Source organism: Rhizoctonia solani, chromosome 4 (assembly GCF_016906535.1).
Source record: "Rhizoctonia solani chromosome 4, complete sequence".
Lineage (NCBI taxonomy): Eukaryota > Fungi > Basidiomycota > Agaricomycetes > Cantharellales > Ceratobasidiaceae > Rhizoctonia > Rhizoctonia solani.
The window spans coordinates 3,718,123-3,744,657 of NC_057373.1; the positions used below are offsets into that span (position 1 = coordinate 3,718,123).

The window sequence follows — 26,535 nt, forward strand, 5'->3', positions numbered from 1 at the left end:
TGTGGTCTGATATGTCCATTGGGTATACTTGTCTCCTGTAGTATTCCTGCCCTCCAGCTCAACACTTGCTGGTGAGCTGATTGATCTGTTGACGTGTGTTTCACTTGTGGCTTCTATGGACCCCTTTGTGAGTTCATCCAATTCTTCTCTCCAATCAAGGTCCCAAATTGCTTTGTTATTAGTACTTCTTCTTTTCAGGGCCCATGTCCCAATACTCCTGTAATTGCTCCTTCCTTGGATCTCTGGGTTGTATTGCTTTGGCACTACACAATGACAATTTGGGTTTTGTCACCCTTCCAAGGTGACTTGGCTCTTGGCTGCCACTTTTGCTGCTGTGCCAGTGATCATGGGTTGTGTGATTTGTCCAATGTGTCATAACCCATGCCTTTGCTGGCATGTCTCCTGACCAAGCTACCTACTAATAGGATATTCCACAGTCTTTAGAAGACCACATATACTCACATATATGCAGTCAGAACTGTCATTACTCTAAGGGCTCACAACTTAGAGACTGACAGTCCACCAGGTCACATGACCTCCCCCCCTCCAGTCCTTTGTCAAATACTATACTAAACTACTATGGATTTGAGGTGGGGGGGGGATGACATAATCTCTTCTATAATAATATCTTGTTCAGACCTGGCCTGCAGCAAGGGGGGTGGGGGGAGTGCAACATCCCCCAGCAACTTATATTATTAATATATCACTGTGCATCATATATACTCTATATATCTTTGACAGTGGATATCTATGGTCATAACCCTTCCACATATGGGTTATGACACAATGGGTGGATGCATGCCCCTTATCTTATTGCTTTTCTTTGTGTCCACCATGTATTTGCTCTCTGCCCATTCTGTTCCTATTTTGTCTTTGCTGTACGTCCTTGAGAGGGCATTGCCCAGCATGTTCTGGGTCCCTTCTATGTATCTGATTGTAAAGTCAAACTCATGTATTCTTTCTAACCATCTCACTTGTTGTGCATGTATCTTCTTCTGGGATAGTAAAACTCTGGTGCCTTGTGATTGATGAATACCTCAAAATTCATGCTGTACAGTAGTGGTTGGAACTTGTCCAACAATACCACTATGGCCAGGGCCTCTTGTTCTGTCACTGTATAATTCTGTTGCACTGCTGTGAACTTAGCCAACCAAAAGGCTGCTACAGCAGCAGTCTGCCATTCCTTCCCTTGGCTCACCAGTTGTCACAACCAAGAATGAAATGACTGCTGTGAGATAATGAGACAATTCACACAGATGAGAGAGTGGGAAATTGACAAGGTGAATTGTTCTTGGGGTTTCCAAGCCAATTCACAGTCTTCTTTTATAACAAAAGTGAAAAGGGGTAGATACGAGGAGAAGGGACAGTGTCCGGGCTGCACAACTTGGAAGCAAGATAGAGAGAGCATATGGCTCAGAAGCTCGACACATTGAACCGGGCTGGTGCGCAGCAAGATAGAAGCACTTAGAGCAGAGTAAGTCCAGGCTAAGTGCAAGAAGGGAACAAGGAAGAGGGAAGAACATAAATAGGGAAGATAGGAACTATGCACACAGATGAGATGGATACAGATGAGCTCCCCAGACAAATACATTGGGGGGAGGAAGGGAGTGACAGGCAACACATAATCATGTTAGGAGGTAAGGCTCATGACATTGCCCCCCCTCAAAAGCCCTTAGGCAGTGACAAAGGGCTGCTTACATCCATTCAGAACAATCAATAGCTAGTAACTCCTCAAAACTAAACAGTTCCTCATTCTCCCTGCCTTCAAATGTTTCCACATTCCTTCTTATCTCCTCATTGCCCCATCCTAGGTAGCTCTGAGGCTCCCATTGTGTTTCTCTCACTGGAGACAAGTATCCTGGGGTCCAGCAAGTGTCTGGTGTGCTGGAGAACAGGGGGAAGGGTAAGGGTGCTGGTGCATGCGCCTCTGTTGGCCTGGGAGTGTCTGGGTGTGCTGAAGGGGTCACTGGCGTTGCTGGCCTGCTTATGTAGGCTGGTGGGTCTGCTGGGCAAAGCAGAATGAGTTTCTGCATTGCCTGGGTTAGCTCTCTTGCAGATGGAGGTGTGGAGACTGTAGGGGGTGGGGTAGCAAACCCATGGCAATGCCATTGTGCCAGATCCCTGAAAGCACCTAGATGGGAGGCAATGAAGTGACACCAGCAGTATACTTGCTTTCCATACAGTGTATCTGGCCCTTCTTCTCCCCTGGGGTTGAGTCAATAAAGAAATCCCCACTTGGGGTGCTTGTACACACTGCGCTTGAAGAACCTGACCTTGTTGTGACTGCTGGCGCTCATCAGAGTGTAAATTATGTTGGCAGAGCTGTCTAGGTGTGCTTTCATCTCCTCTGGGCCATTCATGATGTAGCAATTGATGTTGAGGCAGGGGTTGTAGGCCAAGGCATTGAAGGAGCTGAAGATGGGCATGCTGGGACAGAGGAGTGCGCAAGAAGAGCTTAGCAGGGCAAGTTTTGGCAGCAAGAGCTTGTAAAGTGACAAAGCAAGCAGTTTTGGACTTGCTGTGTTGCTTGACTATCTTCCCTCTTCTAACTTTGCGCGCATTTGCAGGGATGGCGTTGTTGGCTGCTGGAGCATCCGGGTAATTGGCAAAGAAGTTGCGCAATTTGTCCTTGCAATGCTGTAGATCCTTGGCTGGTTCCCATGTGTCCTCATGGGGCGCATATCCCTTCCATCTCATCCTGTACTTCCAGATTCTGTCTTCTGCTGCCCAATCTACAAATTTGTCTACTTTGTACTCTTCTTCTCCTTCTGCTGTGATCACAGGCGGCGGAGGGGTGAATGTGCAATCAAACTCTGTGTCTTGTTTGAAAGCAGACAATAAGCTGACATGGAACACGTCATGGATTCTCATGGTCTCAGGGAGAGCCAGGCAATAGGCGTGAGAGCCCACTCTTTCTATGACAGGGAAAGGGCCATACTGCTTATGGTCTAGCTTTTTGTTGGGATGCTACAACGTGATATTGGAAGCCAGAAGCCAAACTTTGTCTCCTGGTTGAAACTCAGGAGGTGGTTTCCCTGTGTCTGCCTGTTTGTAACGCTCCTGAGCCCATTTGATTGATGCCTGTACTTCCTGAATTGTCTCAGCCAGTTGCTTGGCTCTGTCATCAGCAATGGGCAATCCAGTGGGTTCCAGGAGTGGTGAAATGACAGGAGAACGTCCATACACAATCTCAAAGGGCAATTTGCCTGTTGCTTTGCTTCTGGCGTTGTTGTGAGCAAATTCAGCCAGTGGGAGCCAATCAACACAATCAGACTGTCTATGATTAATGAAGGGACGTAGGTAAGCCTCTAGCCATTGGTTCTTGATCTGAGTTTGCCCATCAGATTGTGGGTGGTCAGCAGTAGAGAAACTAGGAGTGATTTGCAGAGATCTGTAGAGTGCCTTGAGGAACTTGGAGTTGAATGTAGTCCCTCTGTCAGACACAGTGCGCTTGGGAGTCCCATGTAGCTTCCAGACATGCTCCAGGAACATCTGAGCAACATCCTCAGCAGTAGCAGTTTCTTTGCAGGGAATCAGGTGCATCATCTTTGAGAAGCGGTCTACAACCACCAGGATGCTGTCATAACCCTTACACTTAAACTTGACAATGAAATCATATGAGATGTCTTCCCAGGGACCTGCAGGGACAGAAAGCAGGTTGAGAGCATAGTTGTGTGCATGGCCCTTGCTTCTTTGGCAGATTTCACAAGACTCCACATAGCAATTGACTTGGAATTTCATTGCTGGCCAGTAGTAGTGACAACTGATTAACTCTAGAGTTTGTGCTCTTCCTTGGTGACCAGAAGCAGGAGAATCATGGAAGTGAGATAAGAGCTGCTGTTTGATCTCAGGTTCATCTGGCACAACTACTCTTCCTTGATACAATAGTAGACCCTCCTGAATTGTATAGTCCTTGAACCTTTGTGCAATGTTGTGGGGCATGGATTTAGGGTCTGATACAGCTAGCTGTCAGAGCCAACAACTACCACAGGGTAAACCTAACTAGCTAACAGCCCAGAGGGACTTAAGTATGGGCTAGTAGGTAACAGAGCTCAAGGCAACTGCCAGATAAGGGGTTGGACAAGACCAATGTAGTAAGAGTGCACTATGCTGTTAAGACAGCTGGGCAAGGGACCTTTGACAGGGACTGGTATGCTCTCAGGCAATCTTAGGTGTATGTCTTAGGGTAGTAGGTGTGGAAGGGATAAAAGGTCTGAGGCTTAAGGCTCTCAGAACCCTCCTTATATATTCAACAGAGAAGGGGAAGAGTAATTACATGTACAAACATAACAACAGAGATAAGGTCACATGACCAGAGATAAGAAAGACATGATCACATGACTAAAGGTAATGTGATTTGATTACATAATAAACGCTCAGCGCTTAAATAGCATAAAGATGCATATATCCATAAATCTTCATGAAAATAGCGCGTATATTCACTATTTCTTCAACTTAGTGGATTCTAAGGTGATCACGCCTCTAGAGCATGACACTAGCAAGATTGTGTCAAGACTAGGATCTTCCTGAGTAGCTTCCTTGATTTGATCCAGCAAGGATGAATTCATGTGTGCTGAAAATGCCTCAAAATGAGATTCTGGAATCATAACTTGTGGAGATGGTTCTAAGTCTGTGTGATCTGGTTGTCTTGACAGGGGGTCAGGTTTCTGTGACTGTTTCCTGGGTCTATAAACAATAACAAAGTTGTAGGACGCCCACATGAGATGCCAGCGCGCATGATGCCTGTTGAAGGTTCTAGCTAATTTCCAGCACTCCAGATTCTTGTGGTCAGTAAACACAGTGATTGGCTGCTCAGTTCCTTCCAGGAAGATTCTCCAGTGCTCAAATGCACAAATGATGGCAAGTAGCTCTGTCATGAGCCTCACCTGCTGACATGATTATGTGCTGCCTGTCACCTCCCTCCCCCCAGTGTATTTGTCTGGGGGACTCATCTGCATCCATCTCATCTGTTTGCATAGTTCCTATCTTCCCTGTTTATGTTCTTCCCTCTTCCTTGTTCCCTTCTTGCACTTAGCCCGGACTTACTCCGCTCTAAGTGCTTCTATCTCGCTTATCTTGCTGCGCACCAACCCGGTTCAATGTGTAGAGCTTCTGAGCCATATGCTCCATCTTGCTTCCAAGTTGTGCGGCCCAAACACCGTCCCTCCTCCTTGTATTTACCCCCTTTCACTTTTGTTATAAAAAGAAGACTGTGAATTGCCTCGGAAACCCCAAGAACAATTCACCTTGTTGATTTCCCACTCTCTCATCTGTGTGAATTGTCTCATCATCTCACAGCAGTCATTTCATTTTTGGTTGTGACATTGTGAATTGTTCTTTCCTGGCTGTAGCCAATTTATCAACCTGGACATCACTCAGGTCCTCATCCCCACTGTTACTTCTTACAATTCTCTTTTCCCTTGCCACAGAGCGCACTGGGTTATTGCACACCGCCAACTAGGCTATCCTCACATTGACTCAGAAAGACCTGAACTCTTTTACCTCAATACACCCCTCAGATTGCGTGTAGTTTGCATCAGACGCTATGGCAGATGCCAGATCACGCAAATCATCAATGGCCTCACTTGCATTGAGGCAGGCATCCCCTCTTATCACTCCAGCCACACTAGAAAGACCTTCTGACGCACCTATAAGTTGCACAAGGGTTGAACTCCGTTCAGAAATCCTCTGGCAGCAAGAGGATGCTACAAAACTTGATCACCTGCACAGATATCTCATAGGCAACAATGCCAGCAGCAGATCTCAACCCCCAGCGCTCCACAGACTACTGGAGAAGAACACAGGGCACCTTTTCAGCCATCTAGATGCTTGGAAACAAGCCATGTTGCAGGATGTTACACAAGCAGTAGAGAGCGCAATTCAGCGCCTGCTGACTGTCCCCAGCAGCACAAATCCACACACACCTCCCAGAATAGTCTTCACAGTCATAGACAACACCCCCAAGGCCCCTTCTGGCTCAGACAGCTCAGGCAACAAGGACTTCTTAGTCCCTATCATGGATGAGCTTGACCCAAAAGGAAAAAGGGTCAAACTGGAGTCACCAGATCCACCTAAAACCTGTTAAGAGTTTTAAGGTGACTTAGGATGCATCCTAACACATCCTAGGTGACTTACATAAGCCACAAGTGCATAAGATTCCCCCTTTCCTCATCACACAGGTGACTGAACTTACATGAGACATGACTTAGATGGTTTTAAGGTGACTTAGGATGCATCCTAACACATCCTAGGTGACTTACATAAGCCACAAGTGCATAAGATTCCCCCTTTCCTCATCACACAGGTGACTGAACTTACATGAGACATGACTTAGATGGTTGGATATACTGGGTTAGGAAGTTAATTTAACCACTTGTATTTGAGCAGAAGTTTCCATGGCGTACCAGGTACGCCAGTCCCCAGACCAGTGTTGTAATGCTGCTACATGATCTTGCTTGAGGAGCAGCGTATTCAGTATGCTACGCCCTGGCATAGCCCTTTCACTTTTCTCAGATGGTCTGCCCTCCTGTGCAGCGTACCTGGTACGCTACGCGCCAACACAGCTCTTTGCCATTTGTCACACTAGTCTCCTCTCTGAAGCGCAACGTAATGTGTACGCGTTTTGCCGTCAACCACTGCTCACATGTCATTAGATCTTATTGTATGTATTTTGTATTCTATGTGCTTGTCATTCATACCACTTATGCATGTGCGGATTTGCATCTTTTGACAGGTCTCAATAATCGTTGCTGGAGATTTCATGCTTAAAAGATTGAACGTCCCACCACAATTAGTATCAGTCAATAGCCGCAGAGGAGTAGATAATGATAGAACTTTCAATTATATCAAACGGAGTTGTTCTGACAGAGTAATAAATAAAACAAGAAAATACCAGCCAGAGCTCTTGAATATACTGGCGTACCAGGTACGCCAACTACAAGCATGGATAAAACCAAGCATGTGAGTCTGTATATAACATTTTCACTTCAGGCAAAATCAACATATTTCTACTTTAGCACATTGCAATTTACTGGCAATTATCTTTGATGGCGTACCAGGTACGCCAGCCCCGACGTACTGGGCTTTCATGTCACGTGACCATTGTAAGTAGTGTAACAGGCCAATATCTGGCGTACCTGGTACGCCATCCCTAGACCCATGACCTATAGAGTGACCTGTATGTAAAATGATTACAAGCGCTGACCCCCCTTTGATTGTGTTCAAGTAAAATGTCTCTTTACACTTTCCGCCTCAATGTATAGCTTTGTAACTGTAAGGAATGTACAATATTGTTATATTAACACTATTATATGCGAACCCCTTACATAATCAAGTCGACTGTCCCGAGCACCACCATCCAGTGATGTTGGATTGTAACTTTGCTGTGGCTGCCAGGCTTGCTGCCTCGCAAGAGGGGCCGTTCGGTTAGCTTGGCGCTAGTTATGTCCAAGCATGTTATTGTTGTTACCGCTGGTTCGTGCAGCATCCCATATATCCCCACACCCGGCACCCCCTTCCCCTATCAAATCGATCCCCTTGCCGCGCGCACGCTTAGTCTCGCATTTCAGTGCGTAGTCAATATTGGAGTACGCGGCTCAGAACATATCCGACGCCGCGTTGTCCAGGCTGGTGCCCTCGGAGTCGTTAGTTGCATCCTCGCCGTCTGGCTCAAGGGCAAAGGATTCGCAATTGGTAAGCATATCGGTCTCACTGCCCGCGACGATGCGATTCGTCATGCATCCCCTGAACTCTTACGAACTCTTACTTATCTACATTACAGGCCCATCGGCCACTGGTTCCGGTGCTCCTCGAGAGTCCCGTGAAGTCCGCGTGCGCAGGCAAGAAGAAGCCCTCGAACGCCAGCGCGCCCTCGAGCTTCCCCGCGCCCTCGAGCACGCAACCTCATCTGACAACCTGCGGGCGCGTGCGATTGCACAACCACAACCTCGCATCGCCACCACCACTGCTCCCCCTCCGGCCCTCCCCCTGTACGATCCAATACATACCCCAAGCCCAGTTCGGAAGAAGCCGACAAGGAAATGAGCGGTGCAAGCAATATGGGCCCCTCACCAACTCCTCCACCTCCCGCTATCGGACGAAGCATGTCCAATGACTCGGATGGAGGTTATGTGGGAGTCCCATCGCTCCCCGCACCAAGCGGTCCTTCGGGTGCGTTTGCAGTCTCTAGCGGCTCCCATGCGCGCTCATTCGATATCCGCACTGCATCTCCCATCCCATTGCCTCCACCTCTCCCGTTATGGGCCGTGCCATCTCACCCAACACGGCCCAATCATCCGACGCCTCGGCCAATGCCACCCCTGTTGGCTCGGGCACGCCTACTGGGAGTGTAGTCGTACCTGGGCGCGATCGCAGCGGGACCGTCGTCGGGAGGCCCATCTGGGATAATGAAGGCGGGCCGAGGCAGGTCGCTCAACCGGTCGCAAGGCCAACTTGGTCCGATGCGGACGAAACACCCACGCGAGAGGTTACAACCACGGGCAGACGAGGGACGATAACGCGCAGGCCTCGTCGAGAACGAGATACGGATGGGGATGACACCGAAGCTGATGGGGACGACCAAACGGCTCAGCAAGGCGAGCGCCGTACGATTGGCATTGTCGACGCTGCGGATGGAGACGGTGCAATGGCGATGGATATGATGGGCGAGGGTGTCGGCGTTGGTGTCGTCGCACTCGACCAAAATGACGACTTGGCGATGGGTGCTCCGCCCGGGGCTCCAGGTGCCATCGGAACTCCAAGGGCTCGGGTCGCTCCTGGTACGGAGCTTACGCCCCGAGCGGGCATTGCCACCCTTGGTGCTCAGATAGAGCAAACCGCGCAAGAAACTCGTCGGTCCGTCCCTGTCAACCCTGGACCGTATGGCGACGAGGAGGTCTTGTTCAGCCTCCAGCTACTCGCTTACCTTAGCAAATATCCACACGTCTGACAAGCCTTTTACGAAACTCCCGCGACCCTCCGTGCGCTCGTCGACGCGAGTAACGAGCCCAAACCTTCGGCCCAACCGCTCTCCAGTACTGCCCAGTCGCCCAATGTTTTCTCCCTGGTCGAGCGATTCACTTTCCGCCCCTCCCCCTCCGAAACCACTCTCCCCCGGCTCCCCCACGAAATACAATACTGGGCCGGCGTAATCATGCGCAACGCATGCCGAAAAGACGATCAACGGGGCGGTATTCGACAGTGAGGCAACATGTTATGTGGGCGATCGGAAGAGTTCCCTCGAGAGTTTGCCAAGTGCTGACGGTGTCGCAAGGCCAAGTACTGCGGCAAAGAGTACCAGAGCAAGGCCTGGGCGGAAGGACATCGATTCTGGTGTAGGTGAGTGACCGTTTTACCGAAACTTATTTATTTCTCATTCACTTGGGACTAACTTGTCTATTTACAGCGCCTGTAAAGAAGAGGACTCCCAGACCGTGGTTGCTCGCACGGGTTCTTCCGCCAACACCGTTCCCCCCGCCGCCGTCGCAACCGAAGTCGAGGTCCCAACCCGACGCGGCCTTACCAACACTGTCACACGTGCATTGGTCAATATCGCAGGCGGGATGACAGGAAGAACGAACACCACGGTGCAGCAACCGCAAGCACAGCCAGTGCCTACAAACTCGCCGACAGTCGGGCCAGGTGCGGGGTTTAGGTTCGGTGCAGCGGCGGCAGAACACACACAAGGGGGTGGGCCGACGCGGGCGCAAGGGTTAGCTGGTGGGGTTCAGGCACGACCAGGGAATTTCCAGGCGCAGCTACTGAGGTACGCTAGGATGGCCGCAGCTGCCAGAGGTGTTCGGCCGGTGAGTCTAGTCCCTTGTGTTTTTTGAGTATCGCTTACCCCAAGTTGGTAGCTGGCCCTGCCTGCGCGAGCAGCGAATCCACCCTCAGCAAGTTGGGCTGGTCCACCGCGAGGAGGAGTTGCGTTCTTCAATGAACCTGCTCAGGCGGCCGATGCAGGCCTGTCTCGACGAACTCGAGGACCAGAGACAGCTCGGCGAAGTAGTGGGACAATGCCCAGTCAAGGGGTTGGCTCGAACCAGGGCGTGGAGCCAAACGACCCGTGGAACGTTGTCCCCGTACAGCGAGTCTCGCCCGTTCCAAGCGCCCCTCATACGACACCTCAGCACGCAAATCGACCATTGGACGTAGATGGAGACGATGACATGGTTCTCGGGTGAATAATAGCTGAGGTGGGAAATATCTGTCGTGTCTTTGCTCCCCCCCGTCAAACGGGTTGTATAATAATGTAGTGAACCCTTTTTTTTTTTTGCTTTTGTCATTCCTTGCTATTGGTATACGGGCTCTGCACAATTCTACTACAATATATACACTTCTCATCAATAACTAGCAAAACATAAACTTAGAGCATGCCGTGTAGGGAGATGGGCGGCATCTTGTCCCGGAAATTGTAGGTCAACAGTACCCAATTTGGGAGCTTGCAGATCGCGAGATTTTTGGTCCCAGACGAGCAACCTTCCTTCCACCCTCGGCTGGTTGCAACGTGTGTGCTCTTCGAGTCCAGGCCTTATTTTGTTACTAGATCTCAATGAGAGCCCTTGCATATTCTGGTTTGGGTGGGGTAATTGTGGTTAAGCAGGAAGTTTGCTGCGCTTTTTTGAACTTTTGACAGTCAGTATTGTGCTGGGTTCCATACCAACAGACCAATGGGTATTTTACCTTGCTTGCAAGGTCTCTACAACCCCATAATGAAACTCTCAGAAATGTGATTGAATTTATATTTGTTGACTTGCAGTTGGGTCAATTGGGGACAGTTGGGACCAATTCCATAAACTTGGATGGCTCTACCTATATACGTCAATATTCCAGCCGTGTGACTATTGCTAGGACTCCTTATACAGTCACCGTTTGTGTAACGTATAGCTCACGTGTTGAATCTAGATCAATAACAATATATTGGTGTGAGAAAGGAATGATGGTTAGAAGTGCATATAGGCATATATTTTGTATACCTTAAGGAATTTAAACAAAGCGCGGACGCTGAGATATCTATGTTGCAGTTGGTCATTGACAGCTACCCAAATGAAGGCAGTTCTAGGTTATTACAAAGTAGTAGGTTGGTGGTAGGTTGAACCAAGCTACACTGCAGGGTGATCCAAGCTACACTGCAGGGTGGCCCAAGCTACACTGCAGGGTGAACTGTGATATGGCACAGGGTGGGAACCAGGTGGACACAACCCACATATGGTGTTAGGGTGGATTATAGGGAAAGCATCAGCCCTCCTACAAAAAGTTGCATACTTTACACACAGCAATACCACCATCCCCTAAGTTAGGGTGAGTCATGTGACAACTGACCACCCACCCCACATAGAATTGCATACAACATGCAGAAGTATAGCACCATGGTCAATGTTAGGGTGAGTCACATGATCAATGATTACTCCTTGTACTCACAGTTGCGTACCAAGTATGCAGCTATATGACCCACAATCATGTTAGGGTGAGTCACATGACCACCCAGCGCTCTACTCATGCAGAGTTGCATACCAAGTACGCAACTATACCACCCACAGTTGTGTTAGGGTGAATCACGTGACCATCCACCACTCTACTCATGCAGAGTTGCGTACCAAGTACGCAACCATACCACCCACAGTCATGTTAGGGTGAGTCACGTGACCACCCACCACTCTACTCATGCAGAGTTGCGTACTTGGTACACAACTATATCACACACAATTGTGTTAGGGTGAGTCACATGACCACCCACTGCCCTACTCATGCAGAGTTGCATACCAAGTACGCAATTATATCACCCACAGTCATGTTAATCAGAGAAACTAGGTTGCTAGGTAGGCTTGGTCCCAACCTGGGTCAGGAAGGAATGAAGCTAGCCCCGGCCAAAGGTTGGGGCGTCACCTTGGCTAAACATAACCAACCACAATATACTGCCTAATTCCAAACTTAAACTACTTACTTGTTGTAAACGGCTTAAGTTTTGTTTGATATGTCAAACTCTTCAGTGGATCACTCTCTTATATACCCCTGCCAAGGCAGTGTGGCAGGGAAGCTATTGTGTGAACAGGCGGAGTAACTTGCCCAGCAATCAAACCTTGTTGGAGATTGCATCCTTACCATTGGTCAATATTCACGGCTTATCTAGGGTTGTGAGAATGCCAAGCCCAATGAGCGTTTGGGCTTATTCATTACAACTTACTAAGGCTGGAGTATTTGCGGGCTTACTAAGATGCTTATTGATCAATACCTTAAGCACTGAAATTACATAATCACACAGCCACTTATCACAACTTATCTAAGCAACATAAATCATGCACAGCCACACTATTACTTAATCACACAGCCTGAGTCCTGAACAGTGGTTAGCTGTTAGGCTATAGTATGAAAAATTGCTTGAATTTTGGAGAATAATGAGATTCCTGCTTTTGTCTGTGATTCAAATTGCATGAGACTTTGTCATTATGGTCTCCTATACCATGCGCACCTATTATAGGGGTCTGGCTCAAGGGGGGGTTGAGCAGAGCCTTAAATCAAATCGCAGTTTTCCACCCAAACCCATTAGATAACCTGCCCTGAAAATGAAATTTCACTAGTAAACCACGTGATTCCGCATTTATCCATATACTTATCAAGGCAATTTGAAATCATTTGTTCCAATTCATCTCTTCAATATTTCACATAAAATTGCAGTTATGTGCAAGGACCTATTAGCTAAGGGACCCTGAAAATGAAATTCTACTAATAAACCACGTGATTCTGCGTCGATCCATATACATATCATGCCAGTTTGAAAACATTGATCAAATTTGTGTACTAATGGCCAAACAGAGCATGCACCTTCCATTTTTGGAAGTCGAGACTACCATAAATGGAAAGAGGGGGTTTGATTACCCCATCTAGTGCAGTTTCAAGGATAGATATAGCATGTGGGAGGAGAAAATGAGAAATGAAGTAAATTTAGTGCATTTTGGTGAAGTGGGCCAGTTTTGAAAAATGGACTAAATTTAGTCCATTTTTTGTTTGGTTGCTCTCTGCAGCCATGGCATGTACAAACAAAAAATGGACTAAATTTAGTCTATTTTTCAAAACTGGCCCACTTCACCAAAATCCACTAAATTTACTTCATTTCTCATTTTCTCCTCCCACATGCTATATCTATCCTTGAAACTGCACTAGATGGGGTAATCAAACCCCCTCTTTCCATTTATGGTAGTCTCGACTTCCAAAAATGGAAGGTGCATGCTGTGTTTGGCCATTAGTACACAAATTTGATCAATGTTTTCAAACTGGCATGATATGTATATGGATTGACGCAGAATCACGTGGTTTATTGGTAGAATTTCATTTTCAGGGTTCCTTAGCTAATAGCCAAGAAATCACAACCTGTCAGAATCACGTGATAGATATACCAATTGATAGCAAATGCATTGGTTTCCTATCAGAATTTCAATTTCAGGGTTGATTAGTCATCAGCATTCTCTCTGATGGTGCCATTACTGCTGGTGTCTGCAAAACTTGTTATAAAATGAGGAAAATATGTCACAACCCTTTCCATTCTTTCCATGAGTCCTGACCTTGTCAAGCCTCCAACACACTCATGTTGCACACCAACATGACCGCAAGCACGCATATACTAGCACATATGCACTCAGAACCTCCGGGTTCCCTCATATAAGAGACTTATGGTTGACATGGCTGGACTTAGTGATATTCTCTAAGTCCAGGTCACATGACCTCCCCCCCTCCAGTCCTTTATCAGATACTATACTAAACTGCTATGGATTTGAGGTGGGGGGGGGATGACATAATCTCTTGTATAATAATATATTATTCAGACCTTGCCTGCAGGCATTAACATTGGCCCGCAGCTAGGGGGGCAGGGGGAGTGCAATGTCCCCCAGCAACTTATATTATTGATATATCACTGTGCATCATATGTACTATATATATCTTTGACAGTGGATATATATGGTAATAACCCCTCCAGATATGGGTTATGACAAAATACAACCAGCTGGTGTTATGGAACAGGATAAAATAGTAAAGAACAGCAAAGCAAACATGATTTGGCCTTGAAATTAGTGTAGACAAACACTTGTAAAGTACATAGAAATATTCCTTCAATTTTCTGTTATTTCTACTATTTTTAATCATGTAAATACTTGAGGTATTAAGGGAGAAACAGTTCCTTGAAGGGAAGACTTAATAACTTGAGTCTAACTAACTATTCTTAAGTAAGCACTCTGCTTTCCAGAAGCTACTAACCCAAGTAGCTAAGAGGAAGGTCTGGGCCTCACTAAGAGCACAGCTTGTTTCAGCCTTTTCCTAGAGTGTCTTAGTGAGGGGAAGGATATTCTTAGAACTGGAGGCTAACTCTTATAAGGCATGGCTTTATGAGACAGGCTCTCACTTAACATCTCATCTCTTTTCATCTTGTCATGTATCTTACCCTACTGTATATAGTAATCACAGGCCTCTAAGGGTATAAATAGCCCCTTGAACTGGCCTTTTGAATGCATCACATTTTACCATCCTCTCTCAGCCTGTGTGACTCTTAAAAACTTCTATTGATCTCTTTAAGTATCATACATAGTAAATTAGCCTAAAAGCTCTTAAGTTTGGCGCATATAGCCTCTAGGACGGTCCCAACCTATACAGGGAACCTAGAACCAGCTTAAGTGCAACACTGCCAAGACTTCCTGGCTGTCTGCTAAGTGTTTGGTGCTTCCACAACGCCTTTACCCCCTTGTCTACCGTTGGAGACAAGAAAATAAATTTCTATAATTCTCAATTAAATTACAGTGAGTTCCAGAGACTGACATTTAGGTTTTATACTACTTTGCTTGTACCTTGCGTTGCCTGCTGAACAGTAATACGCTCATTACTGGTTATTGGTAGGGATCACCCTGATACTAACCACCTTACTCTTCTAGCAAGATAACTAGCCACTCTAATATACTCTAATTTCACTAGCATAGATTTCTCTTATTACTTATCTTCCTAAATTTTCTACCTTTTGTAGTTAGGCAGTTACCTTATTTGTTATTTCTCCTCTTTTGGTCTCTTTCTTTCTTCTTTAGAGTATTTTGTTTTATTACCTTTTTTTTTTCCCTATCTATAACAGCTGGGACCAAACCTGCTTGACCACTGAGCCATAGAGCCCTAAGAATCCTCTACAGACAACCCATGATCACACCTTCAGCCCCCAATTTGGGCTTTGGCCAGCATGTAACCACTTGTACCAGGTTTAGACCATGTGTCATCACTCATGATGTGTTCTCTGTTACACAACAGAATACTATAGTAAGGAAGGGCACAGTAAGCAAACAGGAATTGACATTAAAACATAGTTAATGAGTACTTATAAATTATGTAGTAAGATTTGCTGAATCTTTCTGTACATTCAACTATTTTTGGTTAGGTTAATAACAGTAAGCAGGTCCACCTAGGTCCAGTTCAAGTTGCAGAAAAAAAGTGTTTTGATCTGTTGTATGCATAACAAGTACACACAAAGCACAACCACAATCAATACTTGATATAACAGTGTGCAAAGGTTAGTGCATACCCAGTACACACACAAATTCAGCTGCATTAAGAACATATGACTAATTTACAGAGCCAATTAAGTTTGTAAGATACTACAGCCATAGCAATCACTGTGCATACCATGTATGCACAAGAAACCAACTGTATCAAGGTCATGTGACCAGGGTACTGTTGTAAATTGGGGGAAAAGAGGTTGAGACTCTGGTGCTGAGCAGAGTCTGTGTTGGAAGATTTCCCAATTTCCAAGCTAAGTAAAGAAGTAGCTTCTTTAGGGTTCTCTGGGTCTAGCTATCTTGAATATAATCAACTACACATATATCCTTTCTCAGTGTAAAGTGTCTTAGTAAGTATTTCTCTAAGAGCAAGAGTACTGGCTCAGGTTCCCTTTGGCAGAGATAGTTATGTAAGTTTCACTCCTAGTTGCAGGAACTAACTGGTTACTTAGTATATATCCTTCTTTAAGGATGATTGCCTTCTGTTCACTTAACCTAAGAACTCTGTATCAGGTCTACAACCTTTCCACACTATGGGTACTTGGGAGATCCACTTATACAAGTTTAAGTTATTTGAAATCTTGAGGCACAATATATCATACAATTGAGGGGGGGCAAGCCCAAACCCAAGAGTGACAGTCAACAGTAACAGTGAGTGAAGTGGTAGGAAGGGGGTGCCCTCCAAGGGTATGCAAGAGTCCCCTTTTATACCCTAGAGTGGCAAGGTTACTGAGTCATTCACCTAGTCAGAGTATGAGTATGATTTGCTTAGGACTGTGCTTCCTAAGACTTTGATTGGTGGGTGGGAAGGCACAGATATGACTAGGTTGGAATGTGACTGCTCTTGGGTTGAACTGAAATTAGTTAAAAACAGAAACATCTAAATACATGACTCAGTCTATCAAGAAATGCTTGGCAGCCAATGAGCACTTAGAGTGAGTCATTAGTGTGAGTCATTCTGGTGGCAAGCAGAATGACTCATAAGCAGGATTTGCAGTGCCACTAGAAATTACTAAATAAGGAGAACCTTAGTAATCTCATGAGTGGTATGACTCAACTAAGCTAGGAGTAAAGTTCATCTCCCAAGTTAGAGCTAGTCATGTGATGAGCTAGATGTAAAGATATAAATATAATGATCAGTAAGGTACTTGAGCCACATAGATAGAATCTTGTGAAGCTAATATCTCCATGAGATCTTATTGTATGAGCACGTGACAGGCGGCGTTAGAACGAGCAAAAGAAGCTCTATTGAACGATATGTAACACATACAGTCAATATGAGCATTACATAGAGTAACGACAGGAATAATGGAAAATAAGAGAGAAATGGCCATTAAATCAGAAAGTCAGATATATGCAGATTATTGTGGATGGTGAGCTGTGAATGCAATATTGTGTGATACATAACAGGTACTCATGCAGTCCACTATGGGTATACAGTATGCACAGAGGATAAGACATAGATTAGTTTTAAGGTGACTTAGGATGCATCCTAATACATCCTAGGTAACATACATAAGCCACAAGTGCATGAGATTCCCCCCCTTCCTCATCACACAGGTGACTGGACTTACATGAGACTTGACTTAGAAGGTTTAGATGGTTGGATATACTGGGTTAGGAAGTTAATTTAACCACTTGTATTTGAGCAGAAGTTTCCATGGCGTACCAGGTACACCAGTACCCAGACCAGTGTTGTAATGCTGCTACATGATCTTGCTTGAGGAGCAGCATATTCAGTATGCTACGCCCCGGCACAGCCCTTTGATTTTTGTCAGATGGTCTGCCCTCCTGTGCAGCGTACCTGGTATGCTACGCGCCAACACAGCTCTCTGCCATTTGTCACACCAGTCTCCTCTCTGAAGCACAATGTAATGTGTATGCATTTTGCCATCAACCACTGCTCACATGTCATTATATCTTCTTCCATGTATTTTGTATTCTATGTGCTTGTCATTCATACCACTTATTGTCATAACCCATATCTGGAAAGGTTATTACCATATATATCCACTGTCAAAGATATATATAGTATACGTGATGCACAGTGATATATGAATAATATATATTGCTGGGGGTTGTTGCACTCCCCCTGCCCCCCTAGCTGCAGACCAATGTTAAGGGAGTCTGTAGGCAAGGTCTGAATAATATATTATTATAGAAGAGATTATGTCATCCCCCCCCACCTCAAATCCATAGTAGTTTAGTATAGTATTTGATAAAGGACTGGAGGGGGGGGGAGGTCATGTGACCCTGGTGGACTGTCAGTCTCTAAGTCATGAGCGCTTAGAGTAATGACAGTTCTGACTGCATATATGTGAGTATATGCGGCTTTCTAAAGACTGTGGAATATTCTATTAGTAGGTGGCTTGGTCAGGAGACATGCCAGCAAAGGCATGGGTCATGACACTTATGCATATGTGGATTTGCATCTTTTGACAAGTTTCAATAATTGTTGCTGGAGATTTCATGCTTAAAAGATTGAATGTACCACCACAATTAGTATCAATTGATAGTTGCAGAGGAGTAGATAATGATAGAGCTTTCAAGTATATCAAACAGAGTTGTTCTGACAGAGTAATAAATAAAACAAGAAAATACCAGCCAGAGCTCTTGAATATACTGGCATACCAGGTATGCCACCTACAAGCATGGATAAAACCAAGCATGTGAGTCTGTATATAACATTTTCACTTCAGGCAAAATCAACATATTTCTACTTTAGCATATTGCAATTTACTGGCAATTATCTTTGACAGTGTACCAGGTACACCAGCCCCAACATACTTGGCTTTCATGTCATGTGACCATTGTAAGTGACAGGCCAATATCTGGCATACCTGGTATGCCATCCCTGGACCCATGACCTATAGAGTGACCTGTATGTTAAATGATTACAAGCACTGGCCCCCCTTTGATTGTGTTCAAGTAAAATGTCTCTTTACACTTTCTGCCTCAATGTATAGCTTTGTAACTGTAAGGAATGTACAATATTGTTATATTAACACTATTATATGCCAACCCCTTACATAATCAAGTTGGCAACACTCACCCAACTTAACATCTTGGTGTAACAAATAGCTAACTGTCTTCATTATTGTTATCTTACGTCTGTTTGTTACTTGTTACATACATAAGCCACTTGATTGTTGGTTATATTATTGGTCATGTATAGTACTTGCTTTGTTTTAAGAGGCTTGTACCCAAAAGATTCTGTATCTACTTTGTTTCAAACTACAAATACAAGTGACTTACGGATTGTCATTCAGCTTGATTAAAGTTGTCTGATCAATCTCTATATTACATTGTATTCACAAAGCTAACATTTTTTGACATACCAAAAAGCACTTACACTCTAGTGACATCAGCAAAAATTGGCTGAAACCCCTGCACCCTGCCTGTCAAAACTAGACAGGATTAGCTTCATACCCTTGACACCTACACTAAATGGCAATAACCACTTCTAGCCTGCGTTGATTTAGTATTCTGTTGACAGGAGGCAGGTTCTAGGATAGTGGCTCCTAAATGAGGGGGGATTAGAGCAGCCTGTGCCAATCCTGGTATATTTAGCACAAATAGTGCAATTAGCACAACTAGCATGGTTAGAGGAATTAGTGGGAAGTATGGCTCATACCACACAAATCCAAAAGTGTGAAAGACAGACAGTGATTGGCCATATAGATTCCTATCAAAGCCATTTTGAATCAACAAGCAGACACAACTGGCTAAAAATACAGGTGAATAATATTGCTATTGATACAATGTAATGCTACACAGACAACATTTGGAAAGTATGAAGATCAAAATAAGAGTTAATAAAGAAATTCTCAAAGAGTTCTAATGGATCAGCAGTAGGTGTATCAATCAATGGAGTATTTTTGGGTCTACCAAACTGAGGAATCAAATGGCAAGTTTGACAAATCAACGCAAGAGGGATAACTTCCTCAACATAGCATTTGTCATACTGTTGTGTGTGACATGTTTGTTTAACCCTATACATGTTTACTTCAACAAGCGGTGCTCTCCAGCTTGGCCTGTCAAATTGTTGGATGTATACAAGTGGATTGTGGATGTTGTAATGAGGCAGGAGCTTGAATATGAGGCAAACTTGACCAATACAATGAGCTACATGTAAAGAATACATTAATTCTCCATGCAGATATGTGCAAAGATTTTAATAAACTTACCAGGCATCCCATATGTAAGACGGCCAGGGAACTGACCTTGCCCTGGTTCAGCCTTTTTAATCAGAACCATATCAAAAGTTCCAGGAGAACCCAACACTGATGGTACTGGAGAAGCATGTATGCAATCAACAAGGGCTGTAGCAAATGCATTGTCAATTATCTGTGTTGCTTTTGGGAAAACTGTCAATCTGTTGTCAGGGGAGAACACCAATGGTATATTGTAATTGTCAAAAAATTTGTTCATATAAAACTCGAAATTGTGGATGCTGTACACTTGTGATAGGATGGAAATTGGAATGGGTGGAACTGGACTGATTTGAGCAAGTTGCCAACCTGGAGCCCTGAAAGCAAGGCAATTAACTCAGACAGAATGTGAGGATTTTTGGTACTTACGCAGGGTCCTTGTACACACCTTGTTGAGTTTGGAGATTGTTGGCATACTTGGGGATTGCCCAGTGAAGATATGCATCAAATTTTGCAATGTGTTTGCATTGCTCAAGGTAAACAGTCATCTGTGCAAAAAAATCATGCCAATTAGTTGCCTTATATGCCTGTTTGGCAAACTCAATATGGAGATGCTTGGGAGTTTTGGTGATATAGCCATCAGCAGCACCCATTTGCCAAATTGATTCCAAATAATGGATCATTGCATGAATCTTGTTGATATTGAAGTTTTTACAGATTCCTAATTCAACAAAGACATCTTTGAACTTGTGAAATTGATCAAGTGCTTCATCAAGTAGTTGGAGCGTTGCGTCAGTGTGTACAGGGAGTCAAGCATAATAAATAAAATCAATGACTGCAAGAACAGTTTTCAGGACGCAATCTGGGACTAAGCCATGCATGACACCAATAAAGACCTTCTGCATCTGCTGGTGTTGATCTGCAGTAGATTGCTTGAGAGCAGTAACCCCAGAAAGAAAGTGTCAGAGATTTGAATGTTGTGCCATAAGTTCAAAGCAATTGTTGATTTGGGTAGCGTCTCCAAGCAACTTAGTAACCAGTTTGATGCACCAATTCATAAGATGTTCTTGGAAAACACTTTTGTGCAGTTGGTGCAAGATATCCAGTGTCAGGCAAGTGAATATGTTTGTGTGAGGTAAATTGGCCCAAAACGGCTTGCCATAGGATTTCAATCCTTTGGTAACATAGAGTGAGGTTGTGTGGTCCAGTGCTTGAGCTTCAAGCGCATCTGCCATAGAGCATGGGTCACAAGGAGGGGGAGGATTTGTTATGAATATGACATTTCTCCAATAATCTGTACTTATTTTATTAATTTCACTAGTAATCTTACAGTAAACAAATGAGATAAAGATGCAAACTAAGGTTTTCAAGGTCCCTCTATCTAATAGTGACCTTTACAAAACCTACAAACCTTGGGAATACCCTCAATATGCAATGCCTTTTGCATATATGCTGTTTTCTCAATCATTTAAATATATATACACTCAGCTGAGTAGATAAACAGTAACAAGTAATATTTCTCTTCTTTGTAGTATTTATTATTCAAGATTCAATCTTGTGGCTACACACAGAAATATTCAGGGTCCCCCCTGTTGCATAGGCAAGTGCTCTGGCGCTTAATCAGCCCTTAAGCGCTGACGCACTAAATGCGCCTTTTCTCCATCACCCGGGCATCCCACACTGCCGAATCGCTTGCGCTTAGGTGCGCCTGTTTGTGCGCTCCAGAACGCTGGTTCAAACTCCCAAAACGGACAGCATTTGGGGGAGTTATGCCCTATTTACTGTAAGTACCCAGTACAGTGGTTTCCTACCTTTGGGACTATTTACTCCAAGGATGAAACACTTAGCCTTGGGACATCTAAGGACCCACACAGGTAAACACTGCCTTGGGGCAAACATTGCCTTGGGGCAAATATTAGGATCTGTTGTTTGTTTACTATGTACCAAAGTATTGGCTCCATCAAGTGTTTCAGTTGCCACATGTACCCCCTGTACCCCCTCTTGGTATCAATCATGTATATACTTGTTTGTGCATCTTCTCAGGGTATAAAAGGACCCTGTGGAGATGCTTCTAATGCATCCTACTATCCTACTTTTACTCTTATATATTGACATATACACACAAGCCTTTAACAGCTTATCTGCACATTTACTTTAGTGATTGACTCACTGTAAATAGCATAGGAGGTTATTTGGCACACTAAGACCATAGGCCAGTCCCAACAGACACAGGGTAACCTATTAGTGTACTTACTGCAACCCTGTGCCCCTTGACTGTCACAGTTGTTGAGTTCAACATTGAGTATAGTGCAACGGTACTGTAAGGATTGTTGTGATTGAGTGATAGTGTTTCAATCCACCATACCCCCCATATTGTAGATAGCTTTGTCTACAATATCTCATAAATCCTCAATATCTTTTAGATAAACCCCATAAGTCTTAAGTCTTACTTAAGCATCTATAAGTCCTGACAGCCCCTTGGCAGGGCATCCAGGTAGACAACAGACCCTAGAACTTGTATCCCAGAACTACTACTGGCCCAGCATTTGCACCAACACATACTGGCATGTGGACTCTTGCTAAATCTATCAACAAATTTGGAAGCCAAGATACACCTCAATTCCACCACTACCGCTTGAGCTCCCCACACAACCCTGGCAGCACATCTTGTACAATATGATTGTAGACCTACCCAAAGATGGCAGCCATGACTCTATACTTGTAATTGTGGACAGTTTCACCAAATACATCATTTTGGTGGAATGTTCCAAAAAACTCAAGGCACCAGAACTGGCAGATCTTTTCCTGCGCCACATTTGGAAGAAATACAGCATGCCAGAGAAAACTGTCTCAGACCAAGGACAAGTATTCAATAACAAGTTCCTGAAGGCCCTGTACCAACACCTTGGGATAGATCCTCACTACTTGTCCGCCTACCACCCACAGAGCAATGGACAGACAGAACATGTCAACCTGTTGGTAGAACACTTCCTAAGGGCATACTCTGGAGTCAATCAAAGGGACTGGGTCAAATGGCTTCCCATGGCAGAATTCACTTACAACAATGCAGTACACAGCGCAACTGGGAAGACCCCTTTCAAAGCCCTACATGGGTGGGAACCCACACTAACGCCAAGCAATGTGCCTATGGACGTACCCAAAGCAGATGATCTGGCCACCCAAATGGAGTCACAATGGAAGGAAATCAAATTGGCTCTCCAGCAATCCAAGTCACAAATGATAGCTGGAGAAGAAGGAAGCCCACTGGAGTTCAAGATTGGGGAAGAAGCGTGGCTAGATGCCAAGAACCTCAAACTCAAAACTCTGAGCCCCAAACTCACCAAACAAAGGGTGGGCCCCTTCAAAGTCATAGAGAAAATATCCAACCAAGCATACCAATTAGAACTCCTGCCATCTATGCAAGTACACAATGTCTTCTACATGGGACTACTCTCTAAGGTCAGGAGAGATGACAAAAGGGCCTTTGAAAATAGACCACTGCCAGTGACAATTGACATGGAGGAAGAATATGATGTAGAAGGGATAACAGACATGGAAAAACAAGACGGAAAATGGCTCTTCAGGGTAAAATGGAAAGGCTACAGATCAGAGGAGAATACCTGGGAACCAAGGGAAAACCTCAAAAACACCAAAAAAATCCTGAAAAAATTTGAGAAAGATATGAAAGAAAAGGCCCTTGGCACTGCCAAGGCCCTTAAAGGGGGGGCAGTGTTGTAGACACAATCAATACCACAGGATTTATTCCAATTTTCTCAAATTTGAACAAAGACTAACAGACAATATTTTCAATCACATGACTCTGGTGCTCATATCACATGCTAAGCGCCAAGCCATGTCCTCCTCTGCACTTATTCAGTACATGTAGCCACCTCCACCTATGATGTCATCACAACATGTCAGTGACATGTATACATGAGTAAGGCCAACCAAGGAGTGGGGTTATTATTACATATAGATAGCTTCATTTCCCACACTTTGTATTTGTAATTAGACACTCTCTGTAATATATAAGGAGGCCAACCAACCATGGTAAAACCCAGGTCAATTACCTCTTGTTGCACTCCATCATTGTACAAGGCCTTACAGCCAGATTACTAAGTAGCTACAACACCTTAAGCATCAACTCCACTGCACATACATAGCTAGCCATTGCCCCTAAGGCCTTGGCTGTTGTAGTTTAGTAGTTAGATGTTGTAGGGTAGAACCTTGTTGCCCTAAGCAGTACACCTGTATTAGTCACACAGCCACAAGCGCCTGCACCCTTGATGTCCTTACAGATGTCTAGGACACTCTGTATGGGTGGGATGGTAGGTGGTCATGTGACTCACCCTTACTTTGAGGCAAGTGATATAGCTGCATACAACGTACACAGCTTTGTTTGAAAGGGATGATACTTGTAAGTTGATACCCTCTAGCTTATTGGTACATGGTATATTCTGTTACATTCTTTTATCATGTTATCATGCTTTTATGTTCTTATTGCTGTTACATGGTGTGGTGGGAATGGTTGTGTACATGTGTTGTTGTTGTTGTTGTTGTTGTTGTTGTTGTTGTTGTTGTTTTATACAGCTTTGGGTTGGGGGGGTGTATATAGTCATGTGACTTACCATAGTTCTACAGAGGATGGTATGATAGCATACATTGTATGCAACCAACCAACCAACCCTGAGTAGGAGGGGTAGTAAGCAATCACATGACTCACCCTGACTTAGAGGTGCTTGGTATAGTTGTGTACATTGTGCTCAACATTATGTGAGAGGAGTGATGCTCACAATATTATTCACCCTGACTCTTGGATACATACTATACTATGTTATGTTATGTTGTTGTTATATTATGCTATTATGTTATTATTTTATTGTGTTATTGTGTTACATTATATTGCATAGTGTTTTGGGTGTGGTTGCATACATTGTGTGCAACTCTGCCTGAGTAGAGTGGTGGGTGGTCATGTGACTCACCCTAACATGATTGTGGGTGGTATGGTTGCATACCAAGTACACAACTCTGCATGAGTAGAGCAGTGGGTGGTCATATGACTCATGCTAACATGATTGTGGGTCATATAGTTGCATACTTGGTATGCAACTCTGAGTACAAGGAGTAATGATTGATCATGCAACTCACCCTAACATTGACCAGGGTGCTATACTTCTGCATGTTGTATGCAATTCTGTGTGGGATGGGTGGTTGGTCAGTTGTCACATGACTCACCCTAACTTAGGGGCTGGTGGTATTGCTGTGTGTAAAGCATGCAACTTTTTGTAGGAGGGTTGATGCTTTCCCTATAATCCACCCTAACACCATGTGTGGGTTGTGTCCACCTGGTTCCCACCCTGTGCCATATCACAGTTCACCCTGCAGTGTAGCTTGGGTCACCCTACACCAACCTACTACTTTGTAATAACCTGGCCTTGGTATTTGTCTGCATAGTAATATGCCTATTTCCTGCCAAGATATCAGCATTGGCACACCCCACTGACCTTTGGCGCTTATTTGCAATTACTAAGTGCTGGCACTTGCATACTTACTTGCACTTGTTCTATGGTCTGTAAGTACTGTTCCTACATATAAATGTAAAAGAAAAAAATACTATAAATCATAGAAATAATAGTATGACCACTTTGCATTATCAGACATGTATATATGTAAGCACAATGAGGAAATAAAGTATAAAAGGTCTTATAGCACTGCCAGTTTCCAAATATAGTAATGTTCATGCCCATATTTGGATAGAGCAAGTATGACTACTCCAGTTTGCACTATTCACTATTGGCAATTAGGGGTGCATATGTCTAAATTATTCATTCCATAACAAAGGTGGTTCTTTGGTTGCCAGCCCCAGTCAAACCCAAGGTATGTCTTAGTTCTTGGTCAAAATCAAGCTGATTGTGCCACCAGCCCAAGGAGCCCTGTCAAAGGAGCCATCAAAGCCAGCCGCCAACCCCAAAGAAACACAGCAACTGAAGTGCAAGGCCAAAAACAATGTTAGCTCATCATGCTACCAGAACAATCACTTACATTTCCTTGTAGCAAGATGAACCTGCCACAAAGAGGCAGCAGTCAAGCCACGTTGTGGAGCTGGCCGTGGACAAGGAGGCCAAGGAGCAGGGGCCATCAAAGCAAAAGATTTGTCCAAGAATGGTAAGCATATAGTCTCAGTTATTTGAGTATTAACATTGTTTCAAGCGCCCAAAATGCAATCCCACCCCCAAACCCAAACCTAAGTCCCAGCTCCCCCCCCCCACCCCTGCCCCAGCCCAAGGGAGGTAAGGAACATCCCAATGGTGGAGACGGTGCCCCATCCACCAAGTCCTTGGCCCCCAAGGCACGTGAACCAACGCCTGCTCCCGATTTGCCGCCCACTCCCAAGCAGACCAAGAGAGGGCAATCTGGGAATATACCCAATATAAGCGCCTCTATTTATCTTGAAAATTAGCTAATTCTTCCACCAGGAGGAGAGCCTAGTCGTCAAAGTGACAAAAATGACGATACGCACTCGCCATGATGGACTTCGCACCCGCAAGTGAGTGGATTATCGCTAAGCCAACTTGGCGGTGCTGGCGACAAGGCAATGAGCTCAACGGACTCATGATATCATATGCAATAGTACGACTTTTTTCGTGTGTGGCTGACCCGTGAATGTATGACCATTGAACCAATTAACGTGATTAATTTTAATTACCCAGTCTAAGCTACTAGCTACGTATACACGATCGTGTGACATTTAAGTGGTAAGGAGGTGTAATCCAATATGGAATTATAAGAGGGTGGAGTACTAAAAGGGTGACACTCCGATAAAGTTCGTCCCATACGTAAATTTAAGTACTTAATCTAGTAAA

General features: G+C 44.6%; 5 protein-coding genes across 5 annotated transcripts; 3 read left to right on the forward strand and 2 right to left on the reverse strand.

Annotated features, from left to right (window-relative positions):
• Positions 1-1,694: 1,694 nt before the first annotated feature.
• Positions 1,695-3,942, reverse strand: RhiXN_01232 (Retrotransposable element Tf2 protein; the record flags this gene model as incomplete). Its single annotated transcript, XM_043321051.1, has 3 exons — positions 1,695-2,205; positions 2,255-2,967; positions 3,001-3,942. The coding sequence occupies 3 exons, from the start codon at positions 3,940-3,942 to the stop codon at positions 1,695-1,697; spliced, it is 2,166 nt and encodes a 721-aa protein (XP_043180063.1).
• A 1,603-nt stretch (positions 3,943-5,545) lies between these two features.
• On the forward strand, positions 5,546-6,085 carry RhiXN_01233 (Retrotransposon-derived protein PEG10; the record flags this gene model as incomplete). Its single annotated transcript, XM_043321052.1, has 1 exon — positions 5,546-6,085. The coding sequence occupies one exon, from the start codon at positions 5,546-5,548 to the stop codon at positions 6,083-6,085; it is 540 nt and encodes a 179-aa protein (XP_043180064.1).
• Positions 6,086-7,442: 1,357 nt separating this feature from the next.
• Positions 7,443-10,181, forward strand: RhiXN_01234 (MYND Zn-finger protein; the record flags this gene model as incomplete). The annotated part of the gene is made up of 8 exons (XM_043321053.1): positions 7,443-7,692; positions 7,781-7,988; positions 8,018-8,320; positions 8,374-8,849; positions 8,952-9,145; positions 9,272-9,336; positions 9,404-9,803; positions 9,855-10,181. The coding sequence occupies 8 exons, from the start codon at positions 7,443-7,445 to the stop codon at positions 10,179-10,181; spliced, it is 2,223 nt and encodes a 740-aa protein (XP_043180065.1).
• Positions 10,182-19,290: 9,109 nt separating this feature from the next.
• RhiXN_01235 (helicase swr-1) lies at positions 19,291-20,355 on the reverse strand (the record flags this gene model as incomplete). Its single annotated transcript, XM_043321054.1, has 3 exons — positions 19,291-19,646; positions 19,709-20,049; positions 20,102-20,355. The coding sequence occupies 3 exons, from the start codon at positions 20,353-20,355 to the stop codon at positions 19,291-19,293; spliced, it is 951 nt and encodes a 316-aa protein (XP_043180066.1).
• Positions 20,356-22,348: 1,993 nt separating this feature from the next.
• On the forward strand, positions 22,349-23,410 carry RhiXN_01236 (Retrotransposable element Tf2 protein; the record flags this gene model as incomplete). The annotated part of the gene is made up of 1 exon (XM_043321055.1): positions 22,349-23,410. The coding sequence occupies one exon, from the start codon at positions 22,349-22,351 to the stop codon at positions 23,408-23,410; it is 1,062 nt and encodes a 353-aa protein (XP_043180067.1).
• Positions 23,411-26,535: the final 3,125 nt, after the last annotated feature.